The 20,214-nt window shown below is 39.3% G+C and overlaps 1 protein-coding gene across 1 annotated transcript; it reads left to right on the top strand.

Moving 5' to 3' along the window:
* Positions 1-519: 519 nt before the first annotated feature.
* LOC134018963 (microphthalmia-associated transcription factor-like) lies at positions 520-20,166 on the top strand. The gene is made up of 10 exons (XM_062459372.1): positions 520-712; positions 8,117-8,357; positions 14,233-14,448; positions 14,579-14,674; positions 14,815-14,932; positions 15,313-15,405; positions 15,517-15,573; positions 15,759-15,834; positions 16,916-17,063; positions 17,226-20,166. The coding sequence occupies exons 1-10, from the start codon at positions 609-611 to the stop codon at positions 17,640-17,642; spliced, it is 1,566 nt and encodes a 521-aa protein (XP_062315356.1). The 5' UTR covers positions 520-608; the 3' UTR covers positions 17,643-20,166.
* The last annotated feature ends 48 nt before the right edge of the window (positions 20,167-20,214 follow it).

Genomic DNA, 20,214 nt, shown 5'->3' with positions numbered 1-20,214 from the left:
AGACAGGATCAGAAGGACAAATGTACTGGGGAGAATATTTGGTCATCCTGCAACAACATTGAACGATTATTGTCAACTGGTATTTTCATACTGCTTTGGTGTCAAGATAAATAAATACAAATATACAGCCGACTTTCAAATAAAACCCATAATGTTAAAATCACATGCCATTCTTTCGCAGAATAAATTACAAATATATATTTGGACAGATAGCTTTTGGTGTTAGGCTGCAATCATTAGGCCTACATTGGAGAAAGTTGTGCAGTCCATCAATATAAATTAACCTGCGAAACTTTTAAATAAGTTAAGAAGCAAAATCCCATCGAACATTTTTGACCAATGAAAGAGCAGCTGACACTGACACATCAACTCGCCAAACTTCTGCCTTGGGTATAATGGTGCTTGTAGTTCTTCATCATCAAAAAGCCGTTTTCTCATTGCTATTCTCCGTGCTAAAGAACTACATCATTTTGTGCGGCGTTTGCGATCTCGGTCTTGGAGCAAGGAGGTTTGCTTTTTCAGTGGCTGGTACTGCGTGTTCTAGAGTGGTCCCTTGTATCGTTGGTTTCTAATACATTTGACATTGTCAAGAGTTGACAGCCGTAAGTATGCAAGCAGAATCGGGAATAGTACCCGACTTCGAGGTTGGGGAAGAGTTTCAAGAGGAACCAAAAACATATTACGAATTGAAGAGTCAGCCTCTCAAAAACAGGTCAGTGCCTTAATTCTTGGGAACTGTTATCTCCTATGCTAATAACGGTTGAGACTGCATGTTTTTAAAAGTTTGTATAGTATTTTGCTGAGAATTACATTTTACAGAGGGCCAACGCGTCTCCGTCAGGATGTTGTCCCATTTGGGCATTGCGAGCTTTCTAGGAGGGATCTGTTTGCCTCTCATTCCTTACGGTTCATCTATTGCACCGCAGTTATGCAACACATGGGTGTTGTCTTGTCAATACTAACTTCAAGTATTGACAGTAATAAATTATACTTGTTGAAATATTTTGAACATCTAGAACCATTATAATTTTTCTCAATAGCTATTTCCTTTTGAATGTGGCATTAAGTTAATTTATGTGAATATGAAGTCACATTATTTGATTGAACAGGCGATTGCTTGAAACAGTTACTTAGTATGCCTACACCTTGTGTGCATTAAGTGCCAATAGTGTTATGAGTTAACTTTATGTTGCTAATTCATTATTTAGGTGGATCAGCCTAATGACCATTCCTTATTACAACACAGCATGGTTTGTGAAGTATAAAAAGTTTATTTAGTATAGCCATATCTTCAAATATAAAAGTGACAAATAACTTTGAATGTCCTAACATTGATATTCCCCTAACCACTAGATTTTAGGCTTACAGTATAACCCTACAGTATGCTTAGCTATATTGTAGCCTCTGCCTTGCTAGACAAAGAGCAGGGGAGCTGAGTCAGGTCCATAGTCTGATATGACCTTTCACCTTTTTACCGGGATCTAGGCTGCCCCAGACTAGTTTTAAACATCTAAACATCCAGTCACCCAGTTGTTGCTAGCAGGCATGTACATGGCATTTAGGAGTTTGTATTAGCTCAGAAGAAGTGCAAATAGACACCTTCCCTAATTGTAAACCTGAGCTCAGGCAAGTTGTATGAATATGATCCCAGTGCACAATATACAGGGAAAGCATCTCTGTGGTTTAGTGTTTTTATTTTGTGGAGCTGTGTAGAGGTATTGTAGGCATGCCTATTCTGACTGGGAGTAATTTGAAGTAATATTGTCTCATCTGGCCTTGGCTGCTTTAGCCCACCTCTTCATTATTGTGTTAAATGTTAGAAACATGTGACCTCATTAAAAAGCAGACGTTCCACAGAATAAGAAAGGTTGTGTGTGTGTGTGTGTGTGTGTGTGTGTGTGTGTGTGTGTGTGTGTGTGTGTGTGTGTGTGTGTGTGTGTGTGTGTGTGTGTGTGTGTGTGTGTGTGTGTGTGTGTGTGTGTGTGTGTGGGTGGGTGTGAGTGGGTGGGTGTGTTTGTGTCTTTAAATGCTGCCTTAAAGTGACAGTGATCATCTGTGTCCAGGCACAGTTCTTGTGGGGGACTTATGGTGCACCACAATTTGTTAAAGTGTAGGCCTATAGTCTTTGCTGTCTGCAGTTAGTTTTTACTTTTCTGTTTAAAATTCTGCCAAAACATTGGTAGAACAAGTAATGGCCATGTTGGATTGGCCAATCCTTTAACTTAATTCATAATTTTTAACTTAATTTCTCCATTAGTAAAATGTAATTACATTTTTAAAAATGTATAAACTGAATGGTTTATCTGTGCCCTGGATTTGAGCCGTTGCCATTGCAGCAATATAGACTTTCTCGCTGTCACTGAAAGATCATGTCCACACCTACAGAATTAGATTTTGTATTTCAAGTCTCCAACATAGTAGCCTACTTTTTTGGCACCCCCATTGTGCCACAATACATATCAGATGATGCTTACATAAATCTGCTGAATTTCTGTCTGAGTGATCTTGAAGTCCCTTCCTCCTATAGTGAGGGTGGACAGGAACTATTGGAGGTGAAAGATCTGGTCTAATTACCTTCAAGTGTAATGTTTCTAAATCTGAAATTATAATGGGGTTGACAATTTAGAGATTTGTTTTCGTGTTGTCTCAGGGGTATTTTGTCAGAGAGCAGATTTCAGACTGCGTGCTAGACTGTGGGCCTAATATAGACGTGAGATAGAGAGCAAACCTCGTCTTCTATGCAGTGTAAATTAGCTGTGTATATTTAGGAGTTGATGTGTCAACTCTGGTGCTGAGAAGGGCTAGGGTGTAGGTGTAGGGCTGTTTTGCAGGGTAACCAATGCAAACGTCAGAGCTGAATATGGAATGATATTCCAGGTTTAGGCATGCATTCAATCACAGGCAACTGAAACCAAATTTGAAGAACATCAGAAATGTTGACCAATGTTGAAATCGGATCAAGTGCATAAGTGGTCTGTCCGTGTGTGAGATGGTCCTCAGCTGGTGGGCACCCAGTGTCCTGAGAGGAAGGGTGCAGGCTGTTCCTGTCCTGGGGGTCCTTTCCAGAGATGCCAGAGAGGGCAGAGTGGTGGTGTTCCTGCTGATCTAGGATGGGGAAAGGACATCAGCTTTCTAAGTGACAGAGACAGGTGTTAGATTGGGAGACTCTGCCCAGTGGTTGTGTAATCCACCGCTGCATTCCTACTCATACTCTTACTGAGACTTCTTTCGGTATGTTTAGACAAGGAAAATTGCTTCTATGTGGTCTATCTGTAAGAAATATGATCATCGTGGAAAGAAAACCATCATATTTTAACCCTCATTGTCTATATTTGTTATAAAAAGGTTAGAATGAGGTCAATTATCTACTACTGCCTATGTATGGTAAATCATGGGTAATTAAATGTATTTTAATGTCCTTTAAAAAGGTATTCTGTAGGGCTCATCACACACCAAATATCATTCAGGACATGAGTATAGTGAGCACCATTTTCCTGAGGAGTTTTGTGCCAGAATGTGTTGTAGCAAACAGCGTCAGCATGTGTAGGCCACCATACTGTCAACAAGTGAAGAGACTGAAAAGCATAAAACCTAATTATAGAAATAGGACCAGGCAAGTTCAAATTATCCCAGCCAGCCTTAGCTTCCAGTAAATATGATAACAAAGAACCCCATTATATTATCTGAGGCTTCAACAGCCAGCTATTCTATGTTTTCCTGCTAAATTAAGATGTTTTAGTTTATGAATAGGTAATACTTGTTTCTATGATTTAAAACTGTTTTACTATTTTATACAGTTGAATGTCAGACTTGAGCGGTGAGGGAGTTTGCAGGGGGCTTGTGGCAGCAGGTGGGCAGCAGTGTAGTGAGCAGGAGGGGTCTGAGACAGGATCAGTGTGCGTGTGGCTCGTGTGTCATTAACACAGCTCCAGGGTGCACTCCAGCAGGGAGGCTGTGCACTATAGTTCTCTAAGACAGCTGATTTACCTTACTACCACGCCACATGCAGTCGGGATTTACAAGGTGATTATGAAGGTGAGCTCTGAGATGGAAGGGTGCCCTCTAGTGGAGGCATGTCTACAATTCACATTTTCTGATGGACTCGTGACAACTTTTTGGGCCAGAGCCCCCTGTACCTTGATTGTGATGATGCAAAGACTCTTTATTTCTGGTAAGGACTTTCCGGGCATCTGTGTGTGGATTGGGGTTGCCAGGATTGTGTTGTTCATCTCTCATTGATTCTATGTAGCGATTGGAGTTTCCAGGCCTGGCCACAGAGCCTCCCCCTTTTCTGACACACTTAAAGCGCTGCATAGCCAACATGACTTTCACTGCTCTCCAAGGGCAGGTGCTGCACCTTCAGGCAAAACAAACACACATGGAAACCTTAGGAGTACAAGTGTACAGACCTTGCTCTTTTTACACCAACCACCTGGGAGTATGGCAGCTGCCCAGCTGTGATATTACAAGTATGTGCAGTTTCGGTATGTTTGTGTGTAAAACAAAAAGGTTGTATTTGTGTTTGTGTGTGTGTGGGTGAAGTTTCAACTATACAATATTTCTCTGTCAGTGAACATTTTCCCCCTTTTTTGTGATTTTAAATATGTAATTTTAAGTTAAAAAAAATCCGGTAAGTCTGAATTTTAAATCAACTGTAAGTATGTTGCAACACAAAATATCAGGACATTAAAGTTTTCGACAATTAAGTTTATCGTATTTGTAGTGTTCTCTGCTTTAGGGTTCACTGACTAATAACCAGTGTTGTTAGTCATGTGTTGATGAAGGTGAGATAGTAGCATACTTTCGTAGTAGGTGATGGAAATGAATGAACAAACAAAACCATTTATCTATAATGTAATAATAATAAAGACACAGAATATCAGTACTATGGTGTACACTGCAGTGTTTCCCCTAGGTTTACAGCTTTGGGGGGGGGGGGGGGGGGGGGCGATTTACATGTAGAGACAGAAATGACATGCCGTCGTGTAAATAAGATAAATAACATAAGGCCATTTAGTTTGTTTAATAAAAGAGCAAGCTTTAGACCTGTTTTATAGGAAAGGTAACCTTAAATGACTTATTTTGTGATCTGGCACTAAAACAATTTTATTTTTATTTTTTTACAAAATTAACTTGACCTTCCAGGGGGGGACTGGGGGTGCCGTTGGGGGGGCGGGGCGCCCCCTTAATATAATGGTAGGGGGAACACTGTACTGTACAATTTACACCGGAGGGGAGGGGGGGTATTGGAAATCCAGTGGATATTATGGAGTATTTATAGTTATTGGGTGTGCTTTGCCTTCGGCAAGGGCACAACCTTTGTTATCTCACATATATATTTATTATTGTTTATTTTTGCCCCCCTAAAGATCAGTAAATATTTGGACTACATACACAACGGCGGTGTCAAAAGGTTCGTCTTGTTAGCGATTGCGTTGGTTGTATTTTTATTTACGTTCCGTTGCATGGTTTAAGTAGAAATTGCGTTTTTGTGGTGAAAAGTGAAGCTAACGGTGGCTAAAACGAAAAACGCGAAAACACGCGTGACTACCTGTAGCAGAACATTCGTTTCGCATCTGTTAACTTGGGGGATAGCTAGGCTAACTATAGCTTTACTGCAAGGCAGCTGCAGAAACAATTAAGAAAATTAATTTCAGCCTAAACCATACAACGGAACGTTAAATCCAATCCAATTCAACCAACGCAATCGCTACCAAGACGAACACAGCAGTAGTCTACTAGTACTGTACCGTAGTAGTACAATTTACCGGGGCAGCTTCTCCACACAGGGCTATATCGCATTTTGCGTTGTTACTGACAATGGTCGCTACCAGTGAGCTTTTTATGAATGAGCGATTTTCCACTAAATAAATGTCAAGCTTATTTACGTTTTGGGGGGCATATTTTCAGTTAGCAGATGGTACTGTTTGAATCGCGATTCCATCTTCTACTGCCGGGTAACGTCGTAGAATAATCTTCAAAGGGGGTTCTTTATTAATGAATGAATGCAATATGAGTAGGCTACATGCCTGAAAATATCACGAGAAGGGAAAAACTTAAAATGACGTTTAAGTCATAGAGATTAGGTAAATTTTTACACCGGTCTGCCAAATGTATTCGTTTTGATTCAACGATGAGGCTGCCTCTTGCAGGGGAAATGAGAAGACATCATATTTCATTCTACACTTCACTCATATTTTGAGTTGTAAATGAGCAGCAAAAAAAAGATGCTTTTAAATCTATGTAATATTTATACATAATAAGTAGGCCCTATGCATTTTTATATAAAATATACAGGAATATCAGTTGTAAAAATGGCATTAAAATCCCTGTACAACCGACGCAAGCAAGCACACCCTACAATTTCCCCAGAAATTGTACCCTCTCTAGTTTGTACAGTTTTGTTGCTGTCCCACTAGACAGAGCTGCTTTGTAGCCAGCAGGTCTCTACGGTGTGAGGAGGAGGGCTGGCTCAGTTCTAGATCAACCCCACGTCAGGAACACTTCCCTGCCAGCCTTCTAGCCAGGGGGGTGTGGAAGCTGAAAACTGTGTGACCATTGTGGTTTTTTTGTACTCAAACATGCACACACAAAGGAGGTGTACACACACAAAAGTGGAAAGTTAAACTGAACAAAAGGGCTTTTTATTGGTTACAGTGTTCTGCTAAGGCCCACTTGGCAAAATGCCATTTTGCAGGCAATTTGGGATGAACATACTTGGCACATACAGAATAAACCCACTTGAAACTGTTTAAATCTGTTTGTTTTCAGCTAATTTCTATCTACAACAACAACACCTTCTAGTATTTATGTGATACAGCATTTTGAATGATGCCCAACTGAGAAATGTTAAATCAGTTTGTTGTTTAACATCCTTACTTCCGGGAAGATGTACGTGATGAAGCTTGAGATTGACAATGACTTGAAGGGCAACATCAGATGGAGATAATAGTGTCCTATTAATAAGATTTTTAATTTTGCTTCTGGAATTATATAAGTCATCAGTCCCCACATACAGACTTTGTCAAAGATGATTCGCTGTTTCCAGACATTCCATCATTACTTCTTTATAATAAGATTTGTTTCTTCCAAGTGTAAATTAGCGAACTCTAGTTCAGGCATGGAACTCTGGAGTGTCATCTCGCTCATCAACTACACCTGTGTTACTTCAAGCCCATGTCCAAAAAGGTAGCAATATGCTGCATGGATACACGTACACTCACCTGCATGGATACATGTACACTCACCCCCGGTTTTTGTATGATTCTCTACTGCTGCCGCCCTCCATCATCTCCATCTTCCCCGTGTTGTCTGTATGTTACTGTCCATCAGGGGGATTTTGTCCCTTCCTTATATTGTATGTATGTTGCTTGCTAATGCTTAGAGGCAGGCAGTGCTTCTCACATCGACTCCGCCAAAGTCAAACCTATATTTCCATGTCTACGGTAATCAATAAATGGTCATCAATACATGAGTATCTTGACTGAATTTAAGTTGCATAAAAATACACAGAACACAGAAAAACCAATAATGGGAGGGATTAGGGGGTTAAACAATGAGATTAAATGAGTTAAAGGAGATTTATGGTATGTGGACAGCACCACTGAATGCGCTGTAGACCAAGGCACTGTTTGGTGCGTTTGACTGGACTGGCTAATTAGTGCGATTACTGCACAGCTGGATTGGTCAGACATTTTACTGAGGTTTATCAAAAGGATCACTCACTCGGGGGAAGGCTTCATCTCAAATACTTCTGCTTCAGTAGAACTTCTCTATTTTGGGCTTGCAACACTGTCTGGGGAGCAAACTTTTTGGGGAGCAAAATTTAATAAACTTTTTCCTCTTTTTGTTCTATACATGTTACTCATTTTGAACTATAAACAGCTGTACTATATTTATCTAATGCAAATACACAGATATTTCACATACTGTATAACATCAGACATGCGTGCACCTCTAATCTGACCTCACCTTAAGTCTTTCTATCCCTCCCACTCCTTGCTTCTTCTGCTGCTCTCACCCACATTCCCTTACCCCTTTACCTCTCTCCATCTGTTTGCCCTCCTGGTCTGGTTCTGTCCGGGTTTGATGCTGTTGTCTTGTGTCATCCTACCAGTGACCCATCCGACCAGCATGGCTCCTCCAAGCCTCTGCTGAGCTCCTCAGCCATGAGCTCCAGGATCCTGTTGCGCCAGCAGCTAATGCGGGAGCAGCTCCAGGAACAGGAGCGCAGAGAGCAGCAGAGACAGCAGGCCTCCCAGTACCCCCAGACCACCACTGCCCAGACCCCTGCCATCAACGTCAGTGCACCCCCCAGCCTACCACCTGCCGCCCAGTTGCCCATGGAGGTGCTCAAGGTAGGCTTCTTTTCATGTACTTGACTTACAGCTGGGACACTCCCCTTCTCTGGCTGGTCAGACTGATCTGACAACCATCCGCACTCTCTGTTCTAAATATATCACTGTCAGGTTTAAGGCATTCTTATAGCCCTTATACTGTCAGGTTTCATTCTTATAGCCCTTATACTGTCAGGTTTCATTCTTATAGCCCTTATACTGTCAGGTTTCATTCTTATAGCCCTTATACTGTCAGGTTTCATTCTTATAGCCCTTATACTGTCAGGTTTCATTCTTATAGCCCTTATACTGTCAGGTTTCATTCTTATAGCCCTTATACTGGATCAAATTTGTATTGGCATGAGTATCATTTACTGTCTAGCAAGCATGGTTGTAATTGGTGTAAAAGTAGAGTAGGGAAACAACGTGGTGCTGTGTGAAGTGTGTTAAAATACATATGGGGATTATCTTTCCTGAGAGAATTCCTCATTAATGCATGCTGTGCTTCCAGCCATTTGGATTTAGCCATTTGTAATCCTATTTGCTCAGCTACATTCACATCTTTTCATAGCTTTGATTCCTTGTTAGTCAGAGCGACCAGAGACTGCTGCAGATTTTCTGTGCTGTTGGAGACAGTGTGATAATTATCACTATACACCATACTTTGAGAGTACGCCTTGCAAAGACAGTTTGGTAAGTTGTCTTGGGTTTAGTTGCATTGATGTTATAGATTTGTTTTTTTAATATAATTGATAGGATAGAAAATGCTGGAACGTAGAGGACTTTGGAATGGGGCCCTTGCCTCAGTTTAGAATTGACAATTATTGTAGAACTTTTTACCATTCCCATTTAATGTTGTTAAACATGTTCATACTATGAAGTAATAGTTCTATACAATTGCAAATCAAGATGTTGTTTCAGATTTAAGATGAATGACAGAGGTGTGAAATATATACACAGTTTTTTTACACTGTTACAGCAGTTTTATTGTATGACAGAAACATTATACAGAAAGGGTGCCTTTTAGTTGGCATGCATAATGATTAGCAAGATTTTTTATTATTAAGCCACATTCAGAAGACATCTGCTGAGAGTGTGTCATTTAGGATTCATTGAGACTTATCACTCAAAGTTGGACAAACCAGTGCTAATTCAGACACTGCACTACTCATTGCTATGTACAGTATGTTATTGTTGTTATTCAAACACATGGTAGTGAAAAACTGACATTATGGCCATGCAATTGTCAAAAAGTACCGTATAGCTGTTTGAACATATTGTATTTATTGAGAATGTATTACTATATTCAAGTTTATAATAATATAGTAATTAGGAAATGAATAGAATAGAATACAATTATATTGTATAAACACAAAACAGAATCAGCTTTATTCGCCAAGTAAGTTTACACAAACAAGGAATTTACTATTGTTTGTACCAGTGTATATTAACCTAGACATGCCGTATACTGTAAACATAACTTTATTTATGACTATCAAGATTACAGAAATCACATAACCATATTAAGGATATGCATTGATTAAGAGTTTTGACATTTGACTGAAAGTGTACTATTACTGAAAGAATTAAGAAGTAGCTGCACGTGAAGAGATTATTTTAGACCTAATAACTAAGAGAAACGTTCCAGAGGTTTAAGTTGTTTTTGTTGTAGCTTGCTCTGTGTTCTTGTCATCACTCTGAACATGTGTGGCACGGCTCTGGACATGAAAGACAAATACATTCACTGAAACCATTACCCTCCACATGCAGTATAAACATTGTTTATAGTCAGCATAATCTTTAGCTCTTTGAGAGAATTAGGATATCCCCAATGAAAGAGCATAGTACGACAAGCTACAGAAATATCTCTGATATGGGAGGAGTATAAGAGGCATTCTGCATTGAATGAAGTTTCCAAATGAATGGCCTGTTCTTGGCACTGTTGAGCCTGCTTGCCTGTCTGCGAATAGATTAGCAGGATCCACACACATCTACAGAACCAGCTCAGGGGTACCAGGCAGAGCTGCAAACTTGAAGCTTAGATGAGTTTGTCTAAAGACTGATTGGACCTCTAGTTAACCAAGTGACCTCTGACCTTCTGAAGAATAAGTAAGGGATCAGTTTGGGGATCAAGACAAAAGCAAGCACAGTCTTACCACACACCCAACACTAATTCAGCAAAGAATGCTAGTAATTAGCCCTCGCTGCTGTCATTCCATGGCATATTTAAGAAAAAAAACATTGCTTTGAAATTTATGTAGTACCATTTCCTAAAGGGTTCAACATAATTTTTCTAGATTTTGTAAAAGGATTAACTGTACTAAGAAAATAACAAAGTACTACATAATGCTCAAAAGAAAATATGTAAGAATAGTTTAGCTTTTGGATAACACCAGTTGTAATTGCTGTTACTGTGTGTGAGCATACAGAATTCTGATCTTTTGTTGTCCCACAATGTACTTGATCCTATTGATATTTACTTTTGTATATAATAGTGGTATTGACATGCAATAGTATCTTTATTAGAGTAGAGTATTCTGTACTGCAGCCATGATTTAATTACTAGAAATTATAAAATTACAAAATATGTGGTCATCCTATACCATAGAACTGTGTGCTTGCTTGCAAGTGCAAAGCATACAAGGGGTCTTAAACTCAGACAATCCCCTCTATTCTGTTACTCTGCAAACGGAAAGGAACACGTTCACTTAATGTTTCTACCTAGGGGCATTGAGGAACATCCAGAGAACACTGGAACTAAAGACTAATCTTTATCTGTTTTCTTCACATAACTCTCCCCTTCATCCCGAAACGGAGATGCATTATCATCTCTGTATGTGGGGAGAGTTTTTTCATGGCCTTGGGACTGTGTTGAATGCTACACATAGTGTCTTAAAGCTGTTTATTCTCTCAAATATATATTTGTATATGTTAAAATATGTAAGAATATTAAAGAACATATATTTGTACATGTTTGACATGATAAATTAAATCCTATATAGTGTTAGAAAAATACTGTATATATTGAAATGGCAAGTCTTATGATAACAGTGGCTTGCGGGATATCTTTTGCGGGATATCTTTTGCGGGATATCTTTTGCGGTCTTAATGATGTGGATAAATGTATGTCAAGAATGCTATGTTTCTTCAGAATGTAACCAGTGAATCATAACAAAAGCATTCCTTACCACAATAATTATTACAGTGAAAGGAATTTGAACGGTTCTAGAAAATGCTGTGGGACACTGAATCCCTTTAAGGAAAGTATGTAGGACTGGTGGTGAATGGGGACGATAAAATAGGAAAGATTAGTTTATCACTCTTAAACCATAGGGTACCTATCTTGAAACATGTGGACAGCATTTGTTCTCTTTTCATGGACATTTGCCTTCTCACTATGATGTAGGCGCCCTTGCTTTGTTTCTGGATGTTTAAGGGTCTTTCACAAGATGTTTTATCCTCACCTTTTCTTATTCGTTGCTTCCCTGCTGCACTGGTGACTTAATGAACCCTTTGTTTTTCTTCAAGCAGGAAAAAGGCAATTCCACACTCTCTCTCTCTCTGTCTCTCTCTCTCTCTCTGGTGTGCGTGTGTATGTGTGTGCGCATGTGGGCTCATGTATATTCCAATTGATGCTCTCTTGTATCTTATCCTTCATCTCATTTTAATATGAAATATATAATTTTAAACTTTATTTTGAATGGTGTTAGGTAGAACATTTGACTGCAAATCAAAAGGTGGCAGGTTCAAATCCCCCCACTGTTGGTCGCTTTGGATAAAAGTGTTGGCTAACCCTAACATATTATTATTATTCAATGCTCTTCAGGGTCAGGATAAAGCCCAATCTCACTCTCATCTTAAGTATTTGACTTTCTGTCATTGGTAAACCTATTTAATGGAAGAAAAATATACTGGATTAGTGTATATTTCTGTTTAGAGTGTATTCAGGTGGTTAGAAGTAAGGGGTGGGGATGTGAGTGGTCATGCTTTTTAGGCATGGTTGGTTAATAAGTGTTACGTATTTGCTATACCAGCTGATTGAGCTGTTAACCTCATGGTCATCCTCATAGGTAAAAGTGTGACGTAATTTATTGGTTCATGTAGAGCTATTTTTGTAAGATGGATGAATGGGTCAGCCAAGTAGGGAGTTTAGTATGGGTCATGTATTTTTTAACCATGAGACCCGGTAGGTCAACAGAGTTGTTTAAAGGATGGCCTCAGGCCACTGGAAACAGCACGCCTCTGTCATCTACACCATTTAACATACCCAGTGAAACCACATATTGTACTTTTATGCTGCCATGATGGTCTTTAAAAAATCCATTACATTGATTGATTGAATATTTGTTATGTTCAACAACTGTTCTAATTCTCATTACGTTCACATTGAAGACCCTTCACCGCAAACAATAGAAAGTCTACTTTACTTTTACTGATTTGGTGTAATCTCAGTAGTAAATGCCCTTGTAACTGCCTTTAGGTTTGTGTAGTCTCTAACACGACTACCTAATTAACCCATTACATGTAATCATTTAGGTAGATGAAAATCATATCCAAGAAATGTTTTCACATTAAGTTATAGACTTGCCTATTTCAACTTGTGCTCAGTTTCCATGCATTACTAAGCATGACTGCTGTAATTACCACACATGTTGGACACACATGCATAACTGATTGTAAACTGGATCAAACTGTACCTATTTTTTAGTTCTTAGGTATGCTGTGATAACAGACAGTGTTGTACAAAAGTCTTAAGGCACCCAAAATTTATTTTTCATGAATATTGTCTCAAATATTGGGAATATTGTCTTACATATTGTCTCATTTGTGAGGCAGTCTAAAAGTGCACCTTTGAGTGCATTTTTGATTTACTTAAAACATATTTTTAATACTTTTGCGCAGTACTGTAGGTACAGTAGCTACACAGTTGAACATTTATATTGTGATATTATTGTAATAATTCATGATATCATCATTAAGTTGAATTTTTGTATCATTTAGTTTCATAACATATAGGAGCATCCCGAAATATTGAAACAGAACAAAAATGGTAGATGAAATCATGATTTTAGTGATCTTAGCATTTTGCAAGTTGTTGTAACACATCCCTAGATAGGTTACGAACTGAAGACTGAACAATGATAGGGTTGAAGAGGGGATGAAAAGTTATCTGGCCTTAAGGCAAGTGTCAGTAAACTAGAGGGCTGGGCTGTAGAAAGAGCCTCTTTGTGAGACAACTATTCTGACGTCAATAAAAGGACCATAAAGGGACCATAACAAATTCAGATGCATAAACCAACACTGGGTCTTGTATCCCACTCGGATTTGCTAACATGCATAACTAATGACTTGCTTTGCCTTTTAAAGCAGAACCGGATGTTTTTCTCCTTCAGTGTCTCTGGAAAGAGTCAGGGAGAGCAAATGTCATTAGTCAATTTAAGACACTTAATAGGAAAATAATTCATTGAAAAACATACAATTTAGGATTTATCATATTGGAATATACTTGGCCTACAAAATGTTGGAGATGCTTGATTACCATTATTATCAGGTTGGTACTAAATATTCCATGTGAGCATGTGTTTATTATTTTCTAAACTGATTCCATGTATTATGTCAGTTAATGCAACATAATTGCATATTTAAAAAACTGTCAATGTCATTAACCTTTGTAATTTTTTATATAAATTCTTTAGATGGTAAAGTGTAAAAATGTTATATTTGTATAGAGGACTTTATTTCTAAATAGACTGAATATTTTACATCAAAATAAAATCAATCTTCATTCCCTCTTCTCTGTCAGGCACTTGCTTCTCTTTTTTGTGTTTCTTTTTTGTGCATGTTTTCCTTTCCTTCTCTCACCATCTCTCTATTTCCTTATGTTTATCTTTTACAGGTCCAGACACACCTGGAGAACCCAACCAAGTACCACATACAGCAGTCCCAGCAGCAGCAAGTCAAGCGGTACCTGGGCAAGCTTGGCTCCCAAGTGGTAAGCTTGCCCTGCCACAACCAGCCCTCGGACCACGGGGGCATGCCTCCGGGGCCGGGCAACAGTGCCCCAAACAGCCCTATGGCCTTACTGACCCTCAACTCTAACTGTGAGAAAGAGGTAATGTGTTTGCTTTATGTGTATTTTTACTGATATGCACAGCCAAGCTTGATATGCCATTCATGCTTTTTCCTAAACATACGTACTTACTATTGACTATTCCATGTAAGCAGAAATGTTCTCGTTTCAGATGGATGATGTCATTGATGACATTATTAGTTTGGAGTCCAGTTACAATGATGACATCCTGGGGTTGATGGACCCAGGGCTTCAGATGGCCAGCACGGTATGCAGATCCTCACCTTAAGTTTACACATAAATAGTTTACACATAAATGTGTTAACTATTTTCCTACACTACACATTTTCCAACTTCAAATTCCTATACTGTCACTACAGTTAATGCATGGCTAAACTGTCTCTTCAGATCCCTGTGAATACCAACTTGTTAGACATGTATGGGAACCAGGGCATGCCCCCTCCAGGGCTGACCATCAGTAACTCTTGTCCTTCCAACCTCCCCAACATCAAAAGGGAATTATCTGGTGAGCAGTGGGTCCCAACCACCTAGCTAAGCGTCTAACACACTGACATTATTAACACATATTATTATCTCAACAACACACATAAATACACGTGTTGACACACACATACACTACAACACTATCCAAAAGCCTCTCCAAGCCTTTGTGTAGAGTAGACAACATGGATTCAGAGACCCATTGCCCAGGGTTAACTTACATTTAACCACAAACCTTTCAATGTCAAGTTGTTGGAGTTTGTAATTTCTACCAGCATAAAAACTGTGACATATGGACTGGATTTATGAAGAATTTTATTGTATATTTTTGTTATTGGCTGAATATCTTTTGCCGTACACAAATGACAAAATACATTGTAACTCTATCCTTAATCTTTTAAATAGTTTCCCAATCTACAGCCATCATGCACATGATGGACAAGTCTGGATCCTGTGGCAAGTTTGAAAACTATATAAGGCCTGAAGGGTTTCCCGTAGGTACGTGTCTGCTTAGCCATCGTTTACTGAACATCCCAACAATCCACATTAATGAGAGACTGTGCTGTGCCATAGCTGTCCTCTTTTTGTAACACTCACATCTAATTTCAGAATCTGAGTTTAGAGCACAAGCAAAGGAGAGACAGAAGAAGGACAACCATAACCTGAGTGAGTTATCTGAACCAATGTAATACTGTCATTGTCCTTGACAACGCGGTTCCATAACACATTGTATATGTGTTATCGAACAGCGTTATTGTGCAAGAATGCTGAATACCCTGATGCAGTGATATGACCTGGTCCTACTACTTTCTGTCTCCTTATCCTTCTCTCCATTTTCCCCTTATATGTAGTTGAGAGAAGAAGGAGGTTTAACATCAATGACAGGATTAAAGAATTGGGAACCCTAATTCCGAAATCGAATGATCCGTAAGTTAAACATATTTACTATATATTCACCAAACATGAGTAAGATATTGGTCCATGGGTGAGAGAAGTAGACTGGCTCTGCCCTCCTACGTACTTCCGCTCAATTTTGATTTTGCTTCTGTACTAGGTCGGGGAATTCGGCACCTAAGTCAGTTTTCTCAAATAATTTTTTTGTAGGGCCATTCAGCGAACAGAGGGAGTGGCTGAGAACGATGACGTGGATGTCGTGTGCTAGTTTGAGTTGTAGTTCAGTAATGGCGGCGGAGAAAGATGCGAGCGAAGCTATTCGGTCCGTTGTAGCAACGCTGCCAAATATCCAATAGTTAAAGCCGGAGCAATCTTTGCTAAGTTTTGTTGGTGGCCATGATGCTGTGGCACTCCTCCCCACGGGGTTCGGGAAAAGATTTTCCGGCTATGGCAGCTAGCTCCATTACAGTAGTGGTGAAGGAGTTGGCTAAGGCGAACGCTAGCGATTGGTTATGGTAGATCAGAGTGGCTCTGGGAAGATCCAATAGTTTTAAACTTCAACAGAGTACCCGCCTTCAAGGAAGTTAACACTTGTCAATGGAGCGATCCCAGACCCTCTGTACAAATGAAATGTACGAGGGTCTGGTTAGGACCAGGCTATGAGAGAAGTGCTTTGTATGGGAAAGGCCAAGGTAGTGTACACATACCTTTGAGGTTTGGGGTTGTCAGTTGACAATTAGCAGCAAGACCACTTTTTAATATTTATTGGCAATGGGAGGATACAAGCGGGAGGAGCCATGGGAAGATGTGGAGTATGGTAGTGAGGTTTCTAAAAAGGTCAAATTAAGAGGATCTTTATGCAAATTGCAAGTAAATAATACATGAATATCTGAAAAGATTTTCATTTTTTTTGTATGAAAAGATACAGCAGAAAATTAATGATTAATTCATAAACAATAATTGATGAATAATTCCATTTGGTCCCATCCCTAATAGCTCTGCATTCAGAATCATGCTGCCAACATTGTTGCTAGCCACCTCTTCTGCAGTTCAGTCGTGAAAATGTCATTATGATAGAATCTAAGAATGTCATATTTTCGATGATCTTGCTCAGGGACATGCGTTGGAACAAAGGAACCATTCTCAAGGCATCTGTGGACTACATTCGGAAGCTACAGAGGGAGCAGCAGAGGGCTAAGGAGCTAGAGAACAGGCAGAAAAAGCTTGAACATGCCAACCGACACCTGATCCTCAGAATACAGGTACTGTCATGGGCACTGGAAGGAGAAGAAGGGGATGAGTGGACTTTTAAAACATCTCAAGATGAAACATTGCTAAACCCTTGCCCAATGTACTTCTCCCCCCTTTGTCCTTGTCCTTTTCTTTCACTTTTTCTCCCTTCTCTCTGTCATTATGTGGATCAGGAACTAGAGATGCAGGCGCGGGCTCACGGTTTAGGCATGAATGCCTCAGCTCTTTGTTCGGCAGTCATGTCTACCCAGACCATCAAGCAGGAGTCTGCTATGGGAGACCTGTACCCCCTCCACAGCCAACACCAGCACCATCCAGCCTGCACTTCAGACCCAGCTCCTCCCACTCCTCTTGAGCTCACTGAGGGCTCGTCCACTCACACAGAGAACCAGCAGTCTATCACAGGCCACCAAGGCACCTACATCGTTCACACCAAGGTGGCCACTAAGCTCAGCGACATCCTTATGGAGGACACCCTGTCACCGGTGGGAGGTCGAGACCCTTTGCTCTCCTCTGTATCCCCTGAAGCCTCTAAGGACAGCAGTCGCAAGAGCAGTATAAGCATGGAGGAGAACGATCAGAGCTGTTAGCACCCTCTACTGGTAAAAAAATGTAAATATTTATCTACATCCCTCCGCAGACAACCTTCCCAGCTGCCAGAGAGGAAACACCTGCCTGTTGTTGTTTTCGGGTGTTTACATGTTTTTCATCCCTATTCTTTGGCTATTATCTGCTGGCCCTCAAACACATTTTCATGGACAGATTTGAAGAATTGATGATTTATGATGATAAAGAGTTGAGGAATGGTATTGATATCCAAATCCACCAGACAGTAATTACAGTATGTAAGTTATTCAGGTTTGATTGACATATTTATATTAATCCAAAGAATCTCTCCATTTTTTTAATCAAATCTGTAGATAATTGAAAGGTGTAGGTGTAGACCATATTTATTTATTTTGTGCTTACACTCTGTGTCTTAGAATAAACTTGAATGTGCAAATGCCTTAGAAAAAATATTTCAGAACTCAGATTTACAATTCAAATAATCTAACATGGAAAGATAAGTACTGTACACCTTGTGCACACACACACTCACACACAAACACACACATACACATACACAAACTAATGTAGATGGAGACACCATTGATCATGATTAATGGATCATGATTTATTTATTTCACTAGTTGTTTTCTCACAATATTTGTATGTGCCTAATACAAAATGCAAGATTGAATCTAGGATTATTTTGTTTAGTCCATTTTGCTTTAAGTGGTCTCTTGGTGGTTCAATATAATTAAATACTGTGTCATACTGCACAGCATGTGCTGTACTGTCAGTCTAGAAGTAGAAACGCTACTATTATTTCAGCGTAAAATGCAATATTTATGAAACTTTTTTTCTGTTGCAATCACTCACTAAGAATTGTATCTCCTAGGAAGAACGTTTTATTTTGTACTTTTTTCCATCCATTTACTAAATTATTATTGTTTTGTTACACTTGTCATTATTTGCCTGTCCAACCATTTTTGGGGATGAGAGATATTCAGGATTTTTTTCAACTATGTGAACATTTATATTGCCAAGGAATATAAGGAGATTGCTGTGGGATTTGTCATGTATGACATTGTCAAAACACTGGAATGATGTCCATAAATTGAATTGTGGGTTGACAATTTTTATATATATATATATACATGCTAACGATTATGTTTAGGGTATTCAAATGCAAGAAATGTATTGTATGATTGATTGTAGTTAAAAGTAACAATAAGCTGTACTGTTAATGTATTATTTCTACTATTTAACAAAAAGTACTAAAATATGCCTTTTATATAATAACAACTATCTACCATACAATGTTCCGCTGTATTGAGAGCATGATTATAGTGCAACCTTGAACTATGCAATGATAACAGTTGCAGTAGCTCAGTATTGTGCCTGTTTTACAGGTCATTAGACACATTAGGTTGGTGCTCTGTGGTGTTGTAATGATGTGTCAAGCGCCTAGAATAGTGATAGACCGTTAAAGTGCCTTACAGTCTTTTCTCTTTCAAATACACACTAGAGGACTGTTGGACACTGGTGTGATGTTGTTCTTGTAGTTGTCTCCCACCAGTGTTTGGTATTTAGTAGAGCTCTGCTGAGCTGTGAGCTCCCTAAGGGAGGCAGTGGCAAATGTGTTTTTTTGTCAGAGTGGATAAGACCACTTCACAGCACCCCGAGTCCAACATCTAACAGGACTGCAGAAAACGCCAGCCATTTTACTGAGAAACATTTGATGCTAGAAAGCAATATTCCCACTGTTACAGAATATCCACTTCTCTTTTGCTTACTCATGTTTTACTTAATGGGTTGATGGGTGATGTAAAAGGGGTTTTATAGAGATAAGTGTTTTCTTGGAATGTAATTTACAGTGTTGACTGCCAAAATTTGTTGCCAAAATCAAAGTGAAGTATGCAAAGAAGTTGTGTTTTCTGACAGCTTAGCTAATGTCGTAAAGTTGTGAACTTGTGTTTTTTATGTAATTATAGAGCAATAATTTCAGAGTAGTGTCAATCAGTCTGCCGGTAAAGCACAAAGTACACTTTCAAGTGATGGATGTAACAGGAGTTTTTCTGCAGGAGTTGGATTGCAGACTGGCCCTCGTGGTCAGATGTTTCCCAGGTATTTGTCTAGCCTTTATAATGATCCCAACAGAGTTCTTATTCCTACTTTCTTCCCTTAGACAAGCCCAGGACACGTGACAACAGGACTAGGATTGATTTGTCTTTTTAGACAAAATAATTGTTATGCATAGAATCTCCACAAGGAGCACAATGGTGCTGAAGCTCTTCATTCAGTTTTTGGTTTTAGTCATACCATGTGACACCATGCCCCATAATGGAACCATGATGAATTAATGTACAAGTTCTGCATTCCTGTTCAATGGTGTAGATACATACAGTGTCTGCTGAGATTATTATTTTCCTATGAGCACAACTCTTGCCAGGGGAAGTGGAGGTAGCGATGGAAATATACTGGTTTGGAATGAGTCAGTGAGCCCAACTGAAACTCATTGGAATTGAATGTTGAAACTTTTGTGCAAGACATTAAAGTTATATCTGAGTATTTGTTGCTGTCTTCTATTTGTCTAGTTGCTATAATACTTGTATATGA

The sequence above is a fragment of the Osmerus eperlanus genome, chromosome 4, assembly GCF_963692335.1.
Source record: "Osmerus eperlanus chromosome 4, fOsmEpe2.1, whole genome shotgun sequence".
Lineage (NCBI taxonomy): Eukaryota > Metazoa > Chordata > Actinopteri > Osmeriformes > Osmeridae > Osmerus > Osmerus eperlanus.
The sequence above is the reverse complement of the archived record's forward strand: the minus strand, read 5'-3'. Positions and strand labels throughout refer to the sequence as shown.